The 19840-nt window shown below is 40.9% G+C and overlaps 1 protein-coding gene across 1 annotated transcript in view; it reads right to left on the bottom strand.

The window, feature by feature from the left end:
• LOC124038225 (baculoviral IAP repeat-containing protein 6-like) overlaps window positions 1–19840 on the bottom strand; it is a 135782-nt gene that overhangs the window by 114370 nt on the left and 1572 nt on the right. Inside the window, 2 exon segments of the mRNA XM_046353819.1 lie at window positions 2469–2606; window positions 17404–17585. Coding sequence (XP_046209775.1) covers window positions 2469–2606; window positions 17404–17585 — 320 coding nt within the window.

The following is a 19840-nucleotide window of genomic DNA, read 5'->3' as shown; positions in this document are numbered from 1 at the left end:
TGCCGTTAAATAGCTTGGAAAATTCCCAAAAATGATGTCCTGGCTTTAAGAAGCTTCTGAGATGATATCAATTAGACATCATTTGAGTTAATTGGAGGTGTACCTGTGGATGTATTTCAAGGCCTACCTTCAAACTCCGTGCCTCTTTGCTTGACATCTTGGAAAATTCCAGAAAATTATGTCCTGGCTTTAAGAAGCTTCTGAGATGATGTCAATTAGACTAGGTATTGGAGTGGCCATCACAAAGCCCTGTTCTCAATTCCATTGAACATTTGTGGGTAGAACTGAAAAAGCGTGTGCGAGCAAGGAGGCCGACAAACACCTAGCTCAAGTTGGGGAGGGGGGGGTTCACACCTAGCTCAGCTATTAGACAATTCTTTAGTAAAGGTTGAATAGTCTATTGTTCAGCTAATAGCCCATCCTCCTACTCTTGTGAAAAACTAATAATAATACTTTTCCCCCTTTCCACATAATGATTCCAATTGGTAAAGTGTTTTAGCCACAGTCGGCCCCAAATCAATAAATTTGGGCAGTCGATAGCATGCTGGACTTCGGGCTAGAATGTTGGGAGCTCAAAACCTGCTCGTTTCATTACATTATTATGCCGGTCTCAGAGTAAATAGTGTCGCTCAGTACTCGTGGGCATGCTGGCAGGATGTAATGTTTTTTATTCTGTATATATGAAAAACAAAATCAGCCTTTACTTAAATCATGTTTCTAGTCTATTGCATAGTTACAATGTGGAATCATTGATGTCCCAGGAGCAGGAGTGGTAAACACTGTTGAAGTGTATAATTGTAATACATACATGCAGACACAGCATTATTCACAGAATGGAGTTTGTCATATCCAATACCAGGTGTATCAGAGTGAAAAAAAAAGCTTGCTAAATAATAATTTTCGTAAATTACCTTTATGACAAAAAAATATGCACAATCGTTTGTCTCTACATTAACTAACATTTTCCTCTCAATTATACATGTTTTTTGCTTGAATCATTACGACGTTATAACTACTTACATTTATATTTTGTCAGCCATCTTTGCTGAAGTCACCAGGGTCGGGTGGCTCGCGTCAAATTCGTCATTGAAACTACCCAATATGATTGGTCATATAAAAACTTTGGGACCCAAATGCATAATGAGTTCTCCAACTCCCGCTTGTGGTGGTCTGGAGCAATGAAGCCATGACGCTGGGTACCTCTAGGCTCCTTTTAAAGGAGGAACCACAGTATGCACACATATTGATATAAACTTGACTCACTCAATGACTCGTTGTGTGGTCCTCCAACTACAACTCGGGAAAGCATGCAGTTTATAAGGTTACAGATTAAATAAGTTATGACGAACTTCACAGGGTGTTGAAAGTGCACGGTGGTGAACTTGATGCTGCTTTCCAATAAATAGAGAGGGGGTTATTCTGGCGAAATGATGCTAGATACTTGGCTGCTGTTTGACAAACACATAATGAGAATATGGACAGAGAATTTGAAAGCTACACTCACACTGTTTGACCTGTTGGCTAGAGTGCACTGGCCAACCCCAGAGAGGGTACATTTGCTATATAATGCAACATTTGTCACAAAACCCGTTGAACATGTATCTTTTATTCGGTACATGGGAATTTAACAGCAAAAGTTATTTTTACGTGCACTACGTCGTCACTCACACCATTTTCTCCACAACAAGTCAATTTGATGGAAACGTCTCATGGGAAAATGCTTATATTGCTTTTATGCAGATTTTTTATTTTTTTTATTCACGAGAATCTGTCACCAAATTAAGATGAAAGCTGATCGGGTGACAACATGTAGCGAGTGGACATTACATTACATTTAAGTCATTTAGCAGACGCTCTTATCCAGAGCGACGGAGAGATACAGCTTCACTATCCATTCAGAGCAGCAGAATCAACGTAGGCCTACAACCTGCCATTCTCTTTACAGGCAGTTGAGTTATTTAGACCATGTAGAACCAAATGACTGACATGAGAAAGATGTGTCGGTACCCAAAAATGGCGATTTTCCCAGTCACGGATCATTTAAAAGATTGCCCATATTCGTTATGACAACCGTTTTGTCCAACAACTCAACACACCCCTATTGCTAACGAAGATTTTACTCTCGGTCACATGAAAATGGCTCACATCAAGTGTGCCTTTCAGAACAGTGTTATCCCAAAAAAATGAATTTTGGAAATTATATATTACATTGTCTGCTTCATTACAGTAGTCACATGTTCAATAATATGAGAGGATAGGCTTGCTATTGTCCCTTCTTTAAAGCTCTTAAAATATAATGTACCCATGCACAGTATTTTATGTTGGTCACGTCATTTTACTGTTTGGAACTAATTTAACCATTTGTTAATTGGTTAATGGGGGTTGGTTAAATTGGCAGCAACATTTATCGAAATGTGCATCCTTTGTTAGTAGGAAAGCCTCCTCCCAGAGCGCTGAGTGTGACTCACCTTGGCCACTTTGTGATTGGCTGCAGTCTCATGTGAGGTATTTTTCAGTCCTTCTTTCAGTTGAGTGATGAAGATGTCATAGCCTTCTGTGTTGGATACATCTACCTTCTCCAGGCAGGCCGAGAGCATCTGCTGAGCCTGCAGGGAACACACACACAGATCCACACTCACCATAGGACAGAGATACAATAATTGGTTTACTGATGGAACCGAAACCTTTTTACACAAGATCGTATGCCAATTGTTAACACTGACAAAAATGCAGGGGGACGCATTTGCTTTCAGAAATAAGCATTTTCAAAACGCAGACAATCAAAAAAATCTGTTTCTCAAACCATTTCACCTGCATTTTATATTGAGAGTCAACAAGGTGTCGAAAGCATTCCACAGGGACGCTGGCCCATGCTTCCCAAAGTTGTGTCAAGTTGGCTGGATGTCCTTTGGGTGGTGGACCGTTCCTGATACACAGAGGAAACTGTTGAGTGTGAAAAAACCAGCAGCGTTGCAGTTCTTTTTTTGTGTTTTTCTTTTGTAATTTTTTACCCCTTTTTCTCCCCAATTTCGTGGTATCCAATTGTTGTAGTAGCTACTAGCTTGTCTCATCGCTACAACTCCCGTACGGGCTCAGGAGAGACGAAGGTTGAAAGTCATGCTTACCGACCAAGCCCTCCCTAACCCGGGTGACGCTAGGCCAATTGTGCGTCGCCCCACGGACCTCCCGGTCGCGACCGGTTACGACAGAGCCTGGGCGCGAACCCAGGGACTCTGATGGCGCTGCAGTACAGCGCCCTTAACCACTGCGCCACCCGGGAGGCCGCGTTGCAGTTCTTGATACACAAACCGGTACTCCTACTACCATACCCCATTCAAAGGCACTGACATATTGCTTTACCCATTCACCCTCTGAATGGCAAAGATTCACAAGCTATTCCTCAACTGGATTTAACAAGTGACATCAATGTAGGATCAAAGCTTTCACTTGGATTCACCTGGTCAGTCTCATGGAAAGAGCAGGTGTAATTTTCATCAAGGGACAGAGAAGTGCAACGCTATTTGGCTATCAGCCACACAAGTAAATTATACTGAACTAAAATAAAACGCAACAATTTCAAAGACTTAACTGAGTTACCATACATAAGGAAATCAATAAATTTAGATAAATTCATTAGGCCCTCCCTAATCTATGGATTTCACATGACCGAGAATAGATATATGCATCCGTTGGTCACAGATACCTTTAAAAAGTTAGGGGCGTGGATCAGAAAACCAGTCAGTATCTGGTGTGACCACCATTTGACGCATGTAGCGCAACAGCTCCTCGCATAGAGTTGATCAGGCTGTTGATTGTGGCCTGTGGAATGTTGTCCCACTCCTCTTCAATGTCTATATGAAGTTGCTGGATATTGGTGGGAACTGGAACACGTGGCAAGTCAAATTCAAGGATTTGAGTACTTCTTCAAGCAATAATATTTATTTTCAAGGACCATCAATTTGTAATAGTTAGTATTATGCAATTGTTTCTAGTTGCAAGCATAAGACAGAATATTGCCGCAAAAAAAAAAACGTACTATTCATCACTACCAAAGTTCTACTCAATAATACGCATTTGACTACATACATGAGTGGTAAAGTCAGTGCTGATGATGACCGATTTCCTTACAGTGGGGCAAAAAAGTATTTAGTCAGCCACCAATTGTGCAAGTTCTCCCACTTAAAAAGATGAGGCCTGTAATGTTCATCATAGACACACTTCAACTATGACAGACAAAATGAGAAAAAAATAATCCAGAAAATCACATTGTAGGATTTTTTATTTATTTATTTGCAAATTATGGTGGAAAATAAGTATTTGGTCAAAAAAAGTTTTTGTTATATACCTTTTGTTGGCAATAACAGAAGTCAAACGTTTTCTGTAAGTCTTCACAAGGTTTTCACACACTGTTGCTGGTATTTTGGCCCATTCCTCCATGCAGATCTCCTCTAGAGCAGTGATGTTTTGGGGCTGTTGCTGGGCAACATGGACTTTCAACTCCCTCCAAAGATTTTCTATGGGGTTGAAATCTGGCTAGGCCACTCCAGGACCTTGAAATGCTTCTTATGAAGCCACTCCTTCGTTGCCCGGGCGGTGTGTTTGGGATCATTGTCATGCTGAAAGACCCAGCCACGTTTCATCTTCAATGCCCTTGCTGATGGAAGGAGGTTTTCACTCAAAATCTCACAATACATGGCCCCATTCATTCTTTCCTTTACACGGATCAGTCGTCCTGGTCTATTTGCAGAAAAACAGCCCCAAAGCATGATCTTTCCACCCCCATGCTTCACAGTAGGTATGGTGTTCTTTGGATGCAACTCAGCATTCTTTGTCCTCCAAACACGACAAGTTGAGTTTTTACAAAAAAAGTTATATTTTGGTTTCATCTGACCATACGACATTCTCCAATCTTCTTCTGGATGATCCAAATGCTCTCTAGCAAACTTCAGACGGGCCTGGACATGTACTGGCTTAAGCAGGTGGACACGTCTGGCACTGCAGGATTTGAGTCCCTGGCGGCGTAGTGTGTTACTGATGGTAGGCTTTGTTACTTTGGTCCCAGCTCTCTGCAGGTCATTCACTAGGTCCCCCCCGTGTGGTTCTGGGATTTTTGCTCACCGTTATTGTGATCATTTTGACCCCACGGGGGAGATCTTGCGTGGAGCCCCAGATCGAGGGAGATTATCAGTGGTCTTGTATGTCTTCCATTTCCTAATAAATGCTCCCAGTTATTTTCTTCAAACCAAGCTGCTTACCTGTTTCAGATTCAGTCTTCCCAGCCTGGTGCAGATCTACAGATCTTTTGTTTCTAGTGTCCTTTGACAGCTCTTTGGTCGTGGCCATAGTGGAGTTTGGAGTGACTGTTTGAGGTTGTGGACAGGTGTCTTTTATACTGATAACAAGTTCAAACAGGTGCCATTAATACAGCTAACGAGTGGAGGACAGAGGAGCCTCTTAAAGAATAAGTTACAGGTCTGTGAGAGCCAGAAATCGTGCTTATTTGTAGGTGACCAAATTCCTATTTTCCACCATAAATTGCAAATAAATTCATTTTAAAAATCCTACAATGTGATTTTCTGGATTTATTTTTCTCATTTTGTCTGTCATAGTTGAAGTGTACCTATGATGAAAATGACAGGCATCTCGTCTTTTTAAGTGGGAGAACTTGCACAATTGGTGGCTGACAAAATACTTTTTTACATCACTGTATATGAACTGTTACTCAGTAAAATCTTTGAAATTCTTGCATGTTGCATTTATATTTTTGCTCAGTGTACATGACAATAATAATATGTTGCATTATCTTCATCTTTGGTTCTCTTTCCTTCCAGTTCTCTGCTGCCAATGACTTGAAGGAACTGCAAAAATCTCTGAAGCTGGAGACTCACATCTCCCTCACTAGCTTTAAGCATCAGCTGTCAGAGCAGCTCACAGATCACAGCACCTGTACATAGCCCATCTGTAAACAGCCCATCTATCTACCTACCTCACCCCCATACAGTATTTATTTATCTTTCTCCTTTGCACCCCAGTATCTTTACTTGCCCATTCATCTTCTGCACATCTACCATTCCAGTGTTTAATTGCGATATTGTAATTACCTCGCCACCATGGCCTATTTATTTCCTTATCTTACCTCATTTGCACTCACTGTATATAGACTTTGTTGTTTTCTTTTGTTTTACTGTATTATTGACCATCTTTTGTTTATTCCATGTGTAACTCTATGTTGTTTTATCAGCAAACCACTCGCCCACACAACGCCATACACGTGGGTCTGCGGTTGAGAGGCCGGTTGGACGTACTGCCAAACTCTCTAAAACGACATTGGAGGCAGCTTATGGTAGAGAAATAAACATTAAATTCTCTGGCAACCGCTCTGGTGGACATTCCTGCATGTCAATTGCACACTCCCTCAAAACTTCAGGCATCTGTGGCATTGTGTTGGGTGACAAAACTGCACATTTTAGAGTATCCTTTAATTGTCCCCAACACAAAGTGCACCTCTAATGATCATGCTGTTTAATCAGGTTCTTGATATGCTACACCTGTCAAGTGGATGTATTATCTTGGCAAAGGACAAATGCTCACTAACAGGGATCCCTCAACTTTTGTGCACTAAATTTAAGAGAAAAGCCTTGTGCATATGGAAAATGTCTGGGATGTCTTATTTCTGCTCATGAAACATGGGACCAACACTTTACATGTAACGCTCATATTTTTGTTCAGTGTTGCTTACAATGAAAAAGCAAGGTATCTTTTGCAAAAACGATGCATGGCCTTCATATTTCTAATGTTTATCATATAAATAATGTAGCCAGCTACATTTCCTAATGTTTTGCTTAAAGTTAACCTTGCATTTTTAATTTTCTATTAGAGAAAAACTACAACAGAAGAAGTTACAGGAGAGAAGAATCTTACACATCGGTCAGAGCGCCGACTTGTGCTCCATTTATAATTTTTACATATATTTAACCAGGTATGCCAGTTGAGAACAAGTTCTCATTTAAAACTGACCTGGCAAAGATAAAGCAAAGCAAAGCAGTGCGACAAACAGTTACACATGGGATAAACAAACGTACAGTCAATAACACAATAGAAAAGTCTATATACAGTGTTTGCAAATTAAGTAATAGGGAGGTAAGGCAATAAAATAGGCCATAGTGTCAAAATAATTACAATTTAGCAATTAAACACTGGAGTGATATATGTGCAGATGATGATGTGCAAGTAGCGATACTGGGGTGCAAAGGAGCAAAAAATAATAATAAAATAAATAACAGTATGGGGATGAGAGGTTGGATGGGCTATTTACAGATGGGCTATGTACAGGTGCAGTTATCTGTGAGCAGTGCTTTACCTAACAAATACTTATAAATGGCCTGGAGCCAGTAGGTTTGGCAACGAGTATGAAGCGAGGGCCAGCCAACGAGAGCATACAGGTCGCAGTGGTGGGTAGTATATGGGGCTTTGGTGACAAAAACAGACAGCACTGTGATGGACTACATCCAGTTTGCTGAGAAAGTGGAGGCTATTTTGTAAATGACACCGCCGGAGTCAAGGATCGGTAGAAAAGTCAGTTTTACGATGGTATGTTTGGCAGAATGAGTGAAGGATGCTTTGTTGCGAAATAGGAAGCAGATTCTAGATTTAATTTTAGATTGCAAATGCTTAATGTGAGCCTGGAAGGAGAGTTTACAGTCTAGCCAGACACCTAGGTATTTGCAGTTGTCCACATATTCTAAGTCAGAACAGTCCAGAGTAGTGATGCAAGGCGGGCTGGCGTGTGCGGGCACCGATCGGTTGAAGAGCATGCATTTAGTTGGAGGCCACGGGAGGAGCGTTGTCTGGCATTGAAGCTCATTTGGAGATGTGTTAACAGTGTCCAAAGAAGGGCCAGAAGTATACAGAAGTGTCGTCTGCGTAGAGGTGGATGAGAGATTCACCAGCAGCAAGAGCGACATCACTGATATATACAGAGAAAAGAGTCTGCCTGAGAATTGAACCCTGTGGCACTCCCATATCGACTGCCAGAGATACGGACAACAGAACTCCGATTTGACACACTGAACTCCATCAGAGAAGTAGTTGGTGAACCAGGCGAGGCAGTCATTTGAGAAACCAAGGCTGTCGAGTCTGCCGATAAGAATGTGGTGATTGACAGAGTCGAAAGCCTTGGCCAGGTTGATTAATACAGCTGCACAGTATTGTCTCTTATCGATGGAGGTTATGATATCGTTTAGGACCTTGAGCGTGGCTGAGGCACACCCATGACCAGCTCGGAAACCAGACTGCATAGCGGAGAAGGTACGGTGGGATTCGAAATGGTCAGTGCTCTGTTTGTTAACTTGGCTTTTGAAGACTTTAGAAAGGCAGGGTAGGATAGATATGTCTAACAGTTTGAGTCCAGGGTGTCTCCCCCTTTTAAGAGGGGGATGACCGTGGCAGCTTTCAAATCTATACAAAAGAGGTTATACAGACCAGTAACAGGGGTGGCAACAATTATGGCAGATAATTTTAGAAAGAGAGGGTCCAGATTGTCTAGCCCAGCTGATTTGTAGGAGAGGGGTCCAGATTATACAGCTCTTTCAGAACATCAGCTATCTGGAATTGGGTGAAGGAGAAATAGGGGAGGCTGTTACTGTGGGGGGTGCAGAGCTGGTGACCCGGGTAGGGGGAGACAGGTGGAAAGCATGGCCAACCGTAGAAAAATGCTTATTGAAATTCGATTGTCATAGATTTATCGGTGGTGACAGTGTTTCCTAGCCTCAGTGAAGTGGGCAGCTGGGAGGAGGTGCTCTTACTCTCCATGGACTTTACAGTGTCACAATGATGAGAACAAATAGAGTTGAAGTCTGAAATTTACATACACTTAGGTTGGAGTCATTAAAACTCATTTTTCAACCACTCCACAAATTTCTTGTTAACCTCTTGAAGCTAGGGGGCAATATTTTTATGTTTGGAAAAATAACGTTCAAAGTAAACGGCCTATTTCTCAGGACCAGATGCTAGAATATGCATATAATTGACTGCTTAGGATAGAAAACACTATAGTTTCCAAAACTGTAAAAATATTGTCTGGGAGTATAACAGAACTGATATTGCAGGCGAAAGCCTGAGAAAAATCAAATTCAGGAAGTGACTCTTATTTTGAAACCGCTGCATCCCTATTGCCCATTGAAAGGGATGTCAACCAGATTATTTTTCTATGGCTTCTCTAAGGTGTCAACAGCCTTCATACATAGTTTCAGGCTTTTATTTTGAAGAATGAGCGTGAACGACCACAGGTGGGGGCTCTCAGAGTGAGTTGTGCGCAAAAGAGAAAGATGGCCATTGTTACTCCCGGTCCTAGTGAAAAGCCAACTGTCCCGGTTGATATATTATCGAATAGATATTTGAAAAACACTTTGAGGATGGATTATAAAAAACATCTGACATGTTTCTGTGTACATTATGGATATAATTTGGAATTTTTGTCTGCGTTGTCGTGACCGCTCTTTCCGGTGGATTCCTGGGCATAGCGCAACAAACTAACAGAGGTATTTGGATATAAGAAATATCTTTATGGAACAAAAGGAACGTTTGTTGTCTAACTGGGAGTCTCGTGAGTAAAAACATCCGATAGATCAAAGGTAAACGATTAATTTGATTGCTTTTCTGATTTTCGTGACCAAGTTACCTGATGCTAGGTGTACTTATTGTTTTGTTATGCTATCGATAAACTTAAACACATGCATTGCTTTCGCTGTAAAGCATAATTTCAAAGTCTAAGATGACAGGGTGATTAACAAAAGGCTAAGCTGTGTTTCAAATATATTTCACTTGTGATTTCATGAATATGAATATTTTCTAGTAATATTATTTGACTGTTGCGCTACGCTATTCAGATTTTTTGATGACAAATATACCGGATCCGGGATGGGTGGTTCTAAATAACAATCTATAGTTTTTGCAAGACGGTTAGGACATCTACTTTGTGCATGACACAAGTCATTTTCCCAACAATATTTTACAGACGGATTATTTCACTTATAATTCACTGTATCACAATTCCAGTGGGTCAGAAGATCACATACACTAAGTTGACAATGCCATTAAACAGCTGGGAAAATTCCAGAAAATGATGTCATGGCTTTAGAAGCTTCTGATAGTCTAATTGACATCATTTGAGTCAATTGGAGGTGTACCTGTGGATGTATTTCAAGCCCTACCCTCAAACTCAGTGCCTCTTTGCTTGACATCATGGGAAAATCAAAAGACATCAGCAAATGTAGACCTCTGGTTCATCCTTGGGAGCAATTTCCAAATGTACAAACAATAGTACACAAGTATAAACACCATGGGACCACGCAGCTATCATACTGCTTAGGAAGGAGAAGCGTTCTGTCTCCTAGAGATGAACGTAATATTGGTGCAAAAAGTGCAAATCAACCCCAGAACAACAGCAAAGGACCTTGTGAAGATGCTGGAGGAAACAGGTATAAAAGTATCTATATCCACAGTCAAACGAGTCCTATATCGACATAACCTGAAAGGGCGCTCAGCAAGGAAATAGCCACTCCTCCAAAACTGCCATAAAAAAGCCAGACTACGATTTGCAACTGCACATGGAGACAAAGATCATACTTTTTGGAGAAATGTCCTCTGGTCTGATGAAACAAAAATAGAACTGTTTATCCATAATGACCATTGTTATGTTTGGAGGGAAAAGGGGGAGGCTTGCAAGCTGTAGAACACCATCCCAACCGCGAAGCACCGGGGTGGCAGCATCATGTTGTGGGGGGTGCTTTGCTGCAGGAGGGACTGGTGCACTTCACAAAATAGATGGCATCATGAGGCAGGAAACTTATGTGGATATATTGAAGCAACATCTCAAGAGATCTCGGGGACTTCCAAATGGACAACGACCCCAAGCATACTTCCAAAGTTGTGGCAAAGTCAAGGTATTGGAGTGGCCATCACAAAGCCCTGACCGAGGCAGAACTGAAAAAGGGTGTGCGAGCAAGGAGGCCTACAAACCTGACTCAGTTACACCAGCTCTGTCAGGAGGAATGGGCCAAAATTGACCCAACTTATTGTGGGAAGCTTTTGGAAGGCTAACCGAAAGGTTTGACCCAAGTTATACAATTTAAAGGCAAATAATAATTGAGTGTATGTAAACTTCTGACCCACTGGGAAGCTGAAATAAATCAATCTCTACTATTATTCTGACATTTCACATTCTTAAAATAAAGTGATGATCCTAGTTGACCTAAAAACATGAAATATATACTAGGATTAAATGTTAGGAATTGTGAAAAACTGAGTTTAATAAATGTATTTGGCTAAGGTGTATGTAAACTTCCGACTTCAACTGTATATTTCATCCGAGTAGAGAAGTGCCACTGAAGCACAAAATGACTCCTTTTACATTCATGATTTGGAGCGCAACCTGACAGAAGCAGAGCAGAATTTACAGTAAGAAGCTATTTAGATCTGTGTTTACAACATGCAGCAAGAGTTTCTGCATTTTTCAAGCAGAAAGGGAAAGACTCTCACTGTGTTTTGTAAATGCAGATCTAAAATGGCTTCTTCCCGCAAATCGCATAAATCATTCACAAATGTGTTACATTAAAAACATTCTTAAAAATGTGTCCTGGAAAATGTAAAACTAGAAATATGAGTGACTTTACAGAGTATCATCTAGTAACAGAATTATCCACTGATAGCTGGCATGGAGAGGCAGTCACTACTCATTAGGGAGAGCCGCCTTGGAGTGATGGGGCAGATCAGACGAGACAAAGCAGGCAGGCAGTAATAGACTGCTGCAGAAGAGGAGAGGAACAGTATGTACTGCGGTTTTGGGTTCACGGTTCAGCAGAAAACGAAATTCCAACAGTTATGTAGTTAATATTTGTGGTCCAGTTCCTGTAAAGTCATTCGGTGTTCCTGGCATTGTTTGTTTAGACGGGGATTGTTATGTTGGGCCTCAAGTAGGGTGCTTTTAAATTTAGCTTTTTTTGTTGAAATAAACAAAAACGAATTGTTGGAAGTTGTACTCGTTCCGAAATGGACCTGGGGCTTTCCCACCCGGACAAATATGTATAAATAAATTGTTCGATATCGAGACCCTCTCCGAACAGACGACCTGTTCCATATAGACGTGATCGGATCCAAGTGAGGGAAGCAGCAGAAAATTCAATTTACGCAATTTTATTAAAATCAGTGCTGCACGAGCGAGATCAGGCGGAGAAGGGGCCTTGCAGTGTGTGTACTGTGAGGAGTGAAACAGGAGCAAGGGAGGGGCAGCAACCAACCAAACCAACTTGCGCTAGTCGACTAACTTCTAGCTTGTCATAGCTAGGTTATATATCATCCAATATGATCACGTTGTACTTGTCTTAACTGCATCAAACCGAGAGAAGCTAGATGGCTAAAATAGCTAGCTAAATTAGCCAGCTATCTAGGCTAATCCGAGTCTGCATACGCTTTCTTACTGTCCTAGTTACAAACACCATCCCCCATTCAGATTATTAAATAGCATCTACCTGGCTCTTTTTCGTTGTAGCATATACTTCTCATTTAACTCCATCTTCCATTGATTAGATAATCTCCTAACTTGGCTCTATGACTGTAATGGCGCTTTGTAGCAGACAACAAGCTACACACACACACCACTCTACACATTGAGCAGTGGAGAACATACTATTAACTTTTTATCCACAGCTCTGTCCATCGCCATTGTAAGCGACTGTGAAGTCAAAATGTTCCCAAACGGGAGATTTAAATGACAGAGGATCCTCCAATTCTGGCTTATCGATCCCAACACTCGCCACGACAGAGTTCCTCGGCTGCACATCACAAACAGATAGTTTGAAATCTGCCAGTTAAGATTATACATTTTGATTACGTGTGCGTGCATAGGCTGCAGTTGATTTAAAGGAATAGCCCCCAAATAATAAAAACTCAGATTTACTGACAAGGCAATGGCATACATCGCAGTGTTGGCATAGCGTAAAGGCCTTGTGTTTTATTTATGTACTCATTCCAGGTTCACAGTGCGGACCATACCAAGGTCCTCATACTTTACAGTTTGGTATGAATACGTGTACCATTACAGCCCTAGTCACTACCCTGGTGTTACAAGCTAGAGGTTGACCGATTATGATTTTTCAATGCCGGTACCGATTATTGGAGGACCAAAAAAAATCTGCTGCCGATTAATCGGCAATTTTCTTAAATGTATTTGTAATAATGACAATTAAAACAATACTGAAAGAACACTTAATATAATACATCAATAAAATCAATTTAGCCTAAAAAAAATGAAACATGTTCAATTTGGTTTAAATAACACAAAAACAAAGTGTTGGAGAAGAAAGTAAAAGTGCGATGTGTTATGTAAGAAAGCTAACGTTTAAGTTCCTTGCTCAGAACATGAGAGCATATGAAAGCTGGTGGTTCCTTGTAACACGAGTCTTCAATATTCCCAGGTAAGAAGTTTAAGTTGTAGTTATTATGGGAATAATAGGACTATTTCTCTGTATACCATTTGTATTTAATGAACTGTTGACTATTGGATGTTATTATAGGCAGTTTAGTATTGCCAGTGTAACAGTATAGCTTCCGTCCCTCTCCTCGCTCCTACCTGGGCTCGAACCAGGAACACATCGACAACAGCCACCCTCGAAGCAGCGTTACCTATGCAGAGCAAAGGGAACGACCACTCCAAGTCTCAGAGCGAGTGACGTTTGAAACGCTATTAGCGTCACATCGGTTACACCAGCCTAATCTCGGGAGTTGATAGGCTTGAAGTCATAAACAACGCAATGCTTGAAGCAGAGACGAGCTGCTGGCAAAACACACGAAAGTGCTGTTTGAATGAATGCTTACGAGCCTGCTGGTGCCTACCACCGCTCAGTCAGACTGCCTCTATCAAATCATAGACTTAATTATAACATAATAACACACAGAAAAACGAGCCTTTGGTCACTAATATGGTCAAATCCGGAAACTATCATCTCGAAAACAAGACGTTTATTCTTTCAGTGAAATACAGAACCGTTCAGTATTTCATCTGATGGGTGGCATCCATAAGTCTAAATATTCCTGTTACATTGCACAACCTTCAATGTTGTCATAATTACATAAAGTTCTGGCAACTTAATTGGCCCAAATTGTTGCATATACACTGACTCTGCGTGCAATGAACGCAAGAAAAGTGACACAATTTCACCTGGTTAATATTGCCTGCTAACCTGGATTTCTTTTAGCTAAATATGCAGGTTTAAAAATATATACTTCTGTGTATTGAGTTTAAGAAAGGCATTGATGTTTATGGTTAGGTACACATTGGAGCAACGACAGTCCTTTTTCACGAATACGCACCGCATCGATTATATGCAAAAATATATATATATTTTTGTTTTTACCTTTATTTAACTAGGTGAGTCAGTTAAGAACAAATTCTTATTTTCAATGACGGCCTAGAAACAGTGGGTTAACTGCCTGTTCAGGGGCAGAACGACAGATTTGTACCTTGTCAGCTCGGGGATTCGAACTTGCAACCTTGCGGTTACTAGTCCAACGCTCTAACCACTAGGCTACCCTGCCGCCAGCACACGCTAGATACACTAGTAATATCATCAACCGTGTGTAGTTAACTAGTGATTATGATTGCTTTTTTTTATAAGATAAGTTTAATGCTAGCTAGCAACTTACCTTGGCTTACTGCATTCGCGTAACAGGCAGTCTCCTCGTGGAATGCAATGTAATCAGGTGGTTAGAGCGTTGGACTAGTTAACTGTAAGGTTGCAAGTTAAAATCCCCGAGTTGACAAGATAAAAATATGTCGTTCTGCCCCTGAACAAGGCAGTTAACCCACCGTTCCTATGCTGTCATTGAAAATAAGAATATGTTCTTAACTGACTTGCCCAGTTAAATAAAAATTAAATAAAGATGTTAAAAAAAACAGACAAGCATAATGCTCTATCAATTGAGCTACAAAAAACCACCTACAAACTGAGCTACAAAAAAGTCTTGACTGAGGTACAACTAATCCTGGAATATAGGCTGTTTGTGCTCAGATCTATTAACCGCCTTTGGTGATGATTAAAAACAACATCAGTCTCTTTGAGGAATGAGGGAGAAATGTCTCTGAATACATAGGACTGCCTACGATCTGTGAGCAAACCGCACTAGATAGCCCGTAACAATTTAAAGCAAAAATGTGAGACATGCAGCACATAAACAGCCAAAGGTCATAAAGCAAAGTAAGCCTTGCTTTGAAACCAACGAGATTGCAACAGTCAAGGGTTACAACAATCCATCTAGTACCGGGGTCGGTCCCCCCTTTGCCTCCAGAACAGCCTGAATTATTTGGGGTGTGTTCCACAGGAATGTTGGTCCATTCTGACGCGATGGCATCACGCAGTTGCTGCAGATTGGATGGTGGTACATTCATGCTCGGTAAACCCTAGACACTATCGCTTGGAACTGATTTCCTTGTGTTTTTACAGTATTCTGTCCAACAAAGAAAAAACGAATGTTTTGCTCAGAAAACTTGGGGGGAAAATAAAAAAGCTACACGCTAGCCGCCAGTTGGGGAAATAGGGTTGGGTGATGTCAACCTTTGTCCTATCGTGATTATGTACCCATAAAACATTGTGATATACGGTGCTATTGCTCAATCTTAGACTTTTCATTTTTATTAAAAATACAAACAAAAAAACAAAACAAAAATCGCTGCAGAAACAGTTGGCTATTGAGGGAAAGCCGATGATGCTGGACGAATCATTACAAAAGGTAATGTTGTTGAAAACCTGGCCAAAGGCCAATTGCAGGCAATGGCAAATATTTTCTAAAGTTCCTTTCTGGTGGAGCAGAACAGGTGTCTGTGGCATGCACATGATGGAGCAATAACTGATGAGGAACACAGTGTTCTACCGTAGTGAGCTAGGTTATAGGCCTACATCAAGGGCTGGACATAAGTCTACTGTCTTCAGAACTGGATAATTCCTTTATTTGAATTCTAAAATAATAAAAAGGTGTGATTGAGAGTAGCCTATGCTATAGACTTTCGTTCTGCTTATTTTTTAAAGCCACAACTTTTGTTTAATTTTCTGCTGCGTCTGGCCTACATTCCTCTCCAGCGTTCTGTGGGTTTTATAACATTTATTGAAATAGATTATAAAATAGGAATAGGCAAATTATCCAGAATGTCACTTGTGTGCTGGCCTGCTGTGCGCTCAGATGGCAGCTTTTTACTGTGTGGCGCCAGTTAAGTTCAAATAAGCTAAACCATTGTCTGTCACATCAAATGTTGTCACCATCAAGGATGGTGGTCAATCATCATGGATAAACGATGCTATCGTAATATTGCCGAACCGTACTCTGAAATTATCATTTCTGTCTGTGCATCCCTTTCAGGAAAAGGTTGGAATACCACAATGGGGTCAAGCGCAATTTTCTGTAAGCTATATTGACTAATTACAGGGGGAAATACTGTGTTCAAATAGTTCAATTTAGAAAGTTAGTGTAACCAGGTGCTACAAATATAAAGAACATGAAACAAGGATGAGTGCCATTATTAACTATTTCAGCGGCGTAATGGATTGATTCCTATCTTGACAGTTGCACACGTAGCACTTTTTTACACAAATCTGTGGCACTTGCACAGGCCAAGCATTGTCATTCAGACATAAATACATGGGAGTGGTGGATTCTCCACAGTTAGCATGTGTGTTCGCTCACGGTGGACCAGTCTTTCTATATTTCTCAGCAGACCTGTCGAAGGGATTGTGTAATCTTGAAGCTAGGTAGACAATGCTTGCAGTAGTGTGACATAATTCAATTATCAATATCTGTATCCTAATTTGCATTCACAACAGTAAGAATTTGGGCTGTTAACAAAACTAGTATCGCAATATTTTTTCCGTGGTAAAATGAAAACACAAAGCAGACCTAACTCTTAACCTGCTGTATGTATAATAGTGTGCTATAGCTTGGAAGATAAATACATTTGACTCCGGATAACAATAAAGTGATCTTAATCTTAACATAAGGCAGTAGAGCTGTTTTCCTTAAGAAATTAACACACAAAGCAGATTTTTCCTGCCACGAAACTGAGTATTATCATGCTAACATCGTCACGGCCCTATTTAGAATGTATTAAGAAATACATTTTTTGTTGCTACTTTGGCTGATTGTCATCTAACAAGTTAGCTGTTTTTGAGCATTGTTGTTCGTTGTGTGTGGTAGTAGAAGACAATTGTTAAAGATACAATATGATGGTTAGTGATTCTATCAATGGGTTTTAAAACCCTATCAATAGGTTTTTAAAAACTCAAATGTGAGTTTGGCAACTTTTCCAAGTGCTATGTACGAGTGCGTTGTGTGTCATGCGTCAGTGGCTGGCTCTCTTACCTCTGTAACAGGCAGCTCTAGCTGGACCATGTCCTCTGGTTTGGCCACGGGGGCCTGCAGGGCTGTGTCCAGCAGCAGGATACCGTTCAAGTCCTTTCTGCAGCCCACTGCGTAGTCGTCCACGAAGAGGACCTTGTCTACCGCAGGGAAGTACTGACACCTAACACGGCCTCCAGGTTTAGCTAGGAAACACAAACATCAGGGTATTAGTGTAGCTACTAAGACCTAGCATTAGCTAGACTTGTGTCAGATTATAACTCCATGTTTACCAGATAATAAAATAGACTTTTAAGTTAGTCTTTGAAAAATTGAAATATTGATGAACTGCAAGTTGCTTGTTACGTTAACAATATTTGCACAGAAATATGGAAACCCTATTAATATCTCACAAAACTTGATTTGTTTCAATTATACCATCTCAAAAAATATTTTTTATTGCCCTATCGGGTAGCCTTATCATTGTTACTGTATAGATACTTACTCACATTGAAAACAATTTCCCAAACAACCCTTAAGACTTTTGTAGCATCTACTATGTTACCATCACTTCATTATGTGCTGTAATGTAAAATGCTATGGTAATGCTAATTCAACCTGGTTCAAGCTAATCACCATTCCTATTATTCTGAGAAACAAGGATGAACAATTGGCTACATACAGTGCATTCGGGAAAGTATTCAGATCCCTTGACTTTCTCCACATTTTGTTACTTTACAGCCTTATTCTAAAATTGATTTTTAAAACATTTCTCAATTTAAACAACGTATAATGACAAAGAAAATACAGGGTCAGAATTTTGTTTTACAAATGTATATAAAAACAGAAATAGCACATTTAAAAAAGGATTCAGACCCTTTACTCAGTACTTTGTTGAAGCACCTTTGGCAGCGATTACAGCCTCGAGTCTCCTAGGTTATGACGTGGCAAGCTTGGCACACCTGTATTTGGGGAGATTCTCCCATTCTTCTCTGCAGAGCCTCAACTTCTGTCAGGATGGATGGGGAGCATCACCACACAGCTATTTTCACTTATCTCAAGAGATGTTCGATCAGGTTCAAGTCTGGCCTCTGGTTGGGCCGCTCAAGGACATTGAGACTTGTCCCGAAGCCACTTCTGCGTAGTCTTGGCTGTGTGCTTAGGGTCGCTGTCCTGTTGGAAGGTGAACCTTCTCCCCAGTCTGAGGTCCTGATCGCTCTGGAGCAGGTTTTCATCAAGGATCTCTGTACTTTTCTCTCTTCATCTTTCCCTCGATCCTGACTAGTCTCCCAGTCCTTGCTGCTGAAAAACATACCCACAGCATGACGCTGCCACCACCATGCTTCCCTGTAGGGATGGTGCCAGGTTTCCTCCAGAAGTGACGCTTGGCATTCAGGCAGGCTGTCATGTGCCATTTACTGAGGTGTGGCTTCCATCTGGCCACTCTACCATAAAGGCCTGAATTGTGGAGTGCTGCAGAGATGTTTGTCCTTCTGGAAGGTTCTCCCATCTCCACAGAGAACTCTGGAGCTCTGTCAGAGTAACCACCAGGTTCATTGTCAACTCTCTGATTTAGGACCTTCTCCCCCAATTCCTGTTAGCCGGGCGGCCAGCTCTAGGAAGAGTCTTGGTGGTTCCAGACTTCTTCCATTTAAGAATTATGTAGGCCACTGTGTTCGTTGAGGACCTTAAATGCTGCAGAAATGTTTTGGTACCCTTCCTCAGATCTGTGCCTCAACACAATCCTGTCTCAAAGCTCTATAGGCAACGGCTTGGTTCTACCTCATAGCTTGGTTTTTGCTCTCATAGCAAAGGGTCTGAATAGATCTGTTTTTATTCATTTACACAAAAAATGTAATACCTATTTTCACTTTGTCATTATGGGGTATTGTTTGTAGATTTGAGGATTTGTTTTTATTTAATACATCTTAGAATAACGCTGTATCAAAATGTGAAGAAAGCCAAGGGGTCAGAATACTTTCCGAATGCACTGTACAAACTTTATAAGTCCAAACTCAGAATCAAATATGCTTCCCAAAAATAACATGTTATTTTCTGCATTTATCAGAGTGGCCGATTTCAGTGTCCATGCAAACAGGCTTATTACGGAAATCATTATTCTTGCAAAGCATGTCAACATTTTAATTTAACGATTACATTTATCTGACAATACACCATCGCATTGTTGTGTGCATGTAACCTTACTCTCTAATAATTGCATTATTGTGTGCACACAACGCAGTGTTAACCAAACTCAGACCTCGGGACCCCAAGGGATGCATGCACGTTTTGGTTTTTCCCCTAACACTAAACAGCTGATTCAAATAATCAAGCTTTCATTATTTGGATCAGATGTGTAGTGCTAGTGCAAAAACCGTCATCCCACAGTTCCTCCCACCGGCCAAGTCTGCATTCAATGTAGCTACAGATGGGGGGGTCACGTTGAGGAACAAACACTAAT

Source organism: Oncorhynchus gorbuscha, linkage group LG06 (genome assembly GCF_021184085.1).
Source record: "Oncorhynchus gorbuscha isolate QuinsamMale2020 ecotype Even-year linkage group LG06, OgorEven_v1.0, whole genome shotgun sequence".
Classification (NCBI taxonomy): Eukaryota; Metazoa; Chordata; class Actinopteri; order Salmoniformes; family Salmonidae; genus Oncorhynchus; species Oncorhynchus gorbuscha.
Note: the sequence above shows the minus strand (reverse complement) of the source record. Positions and strands in the feature narration are given on the sequence as shown.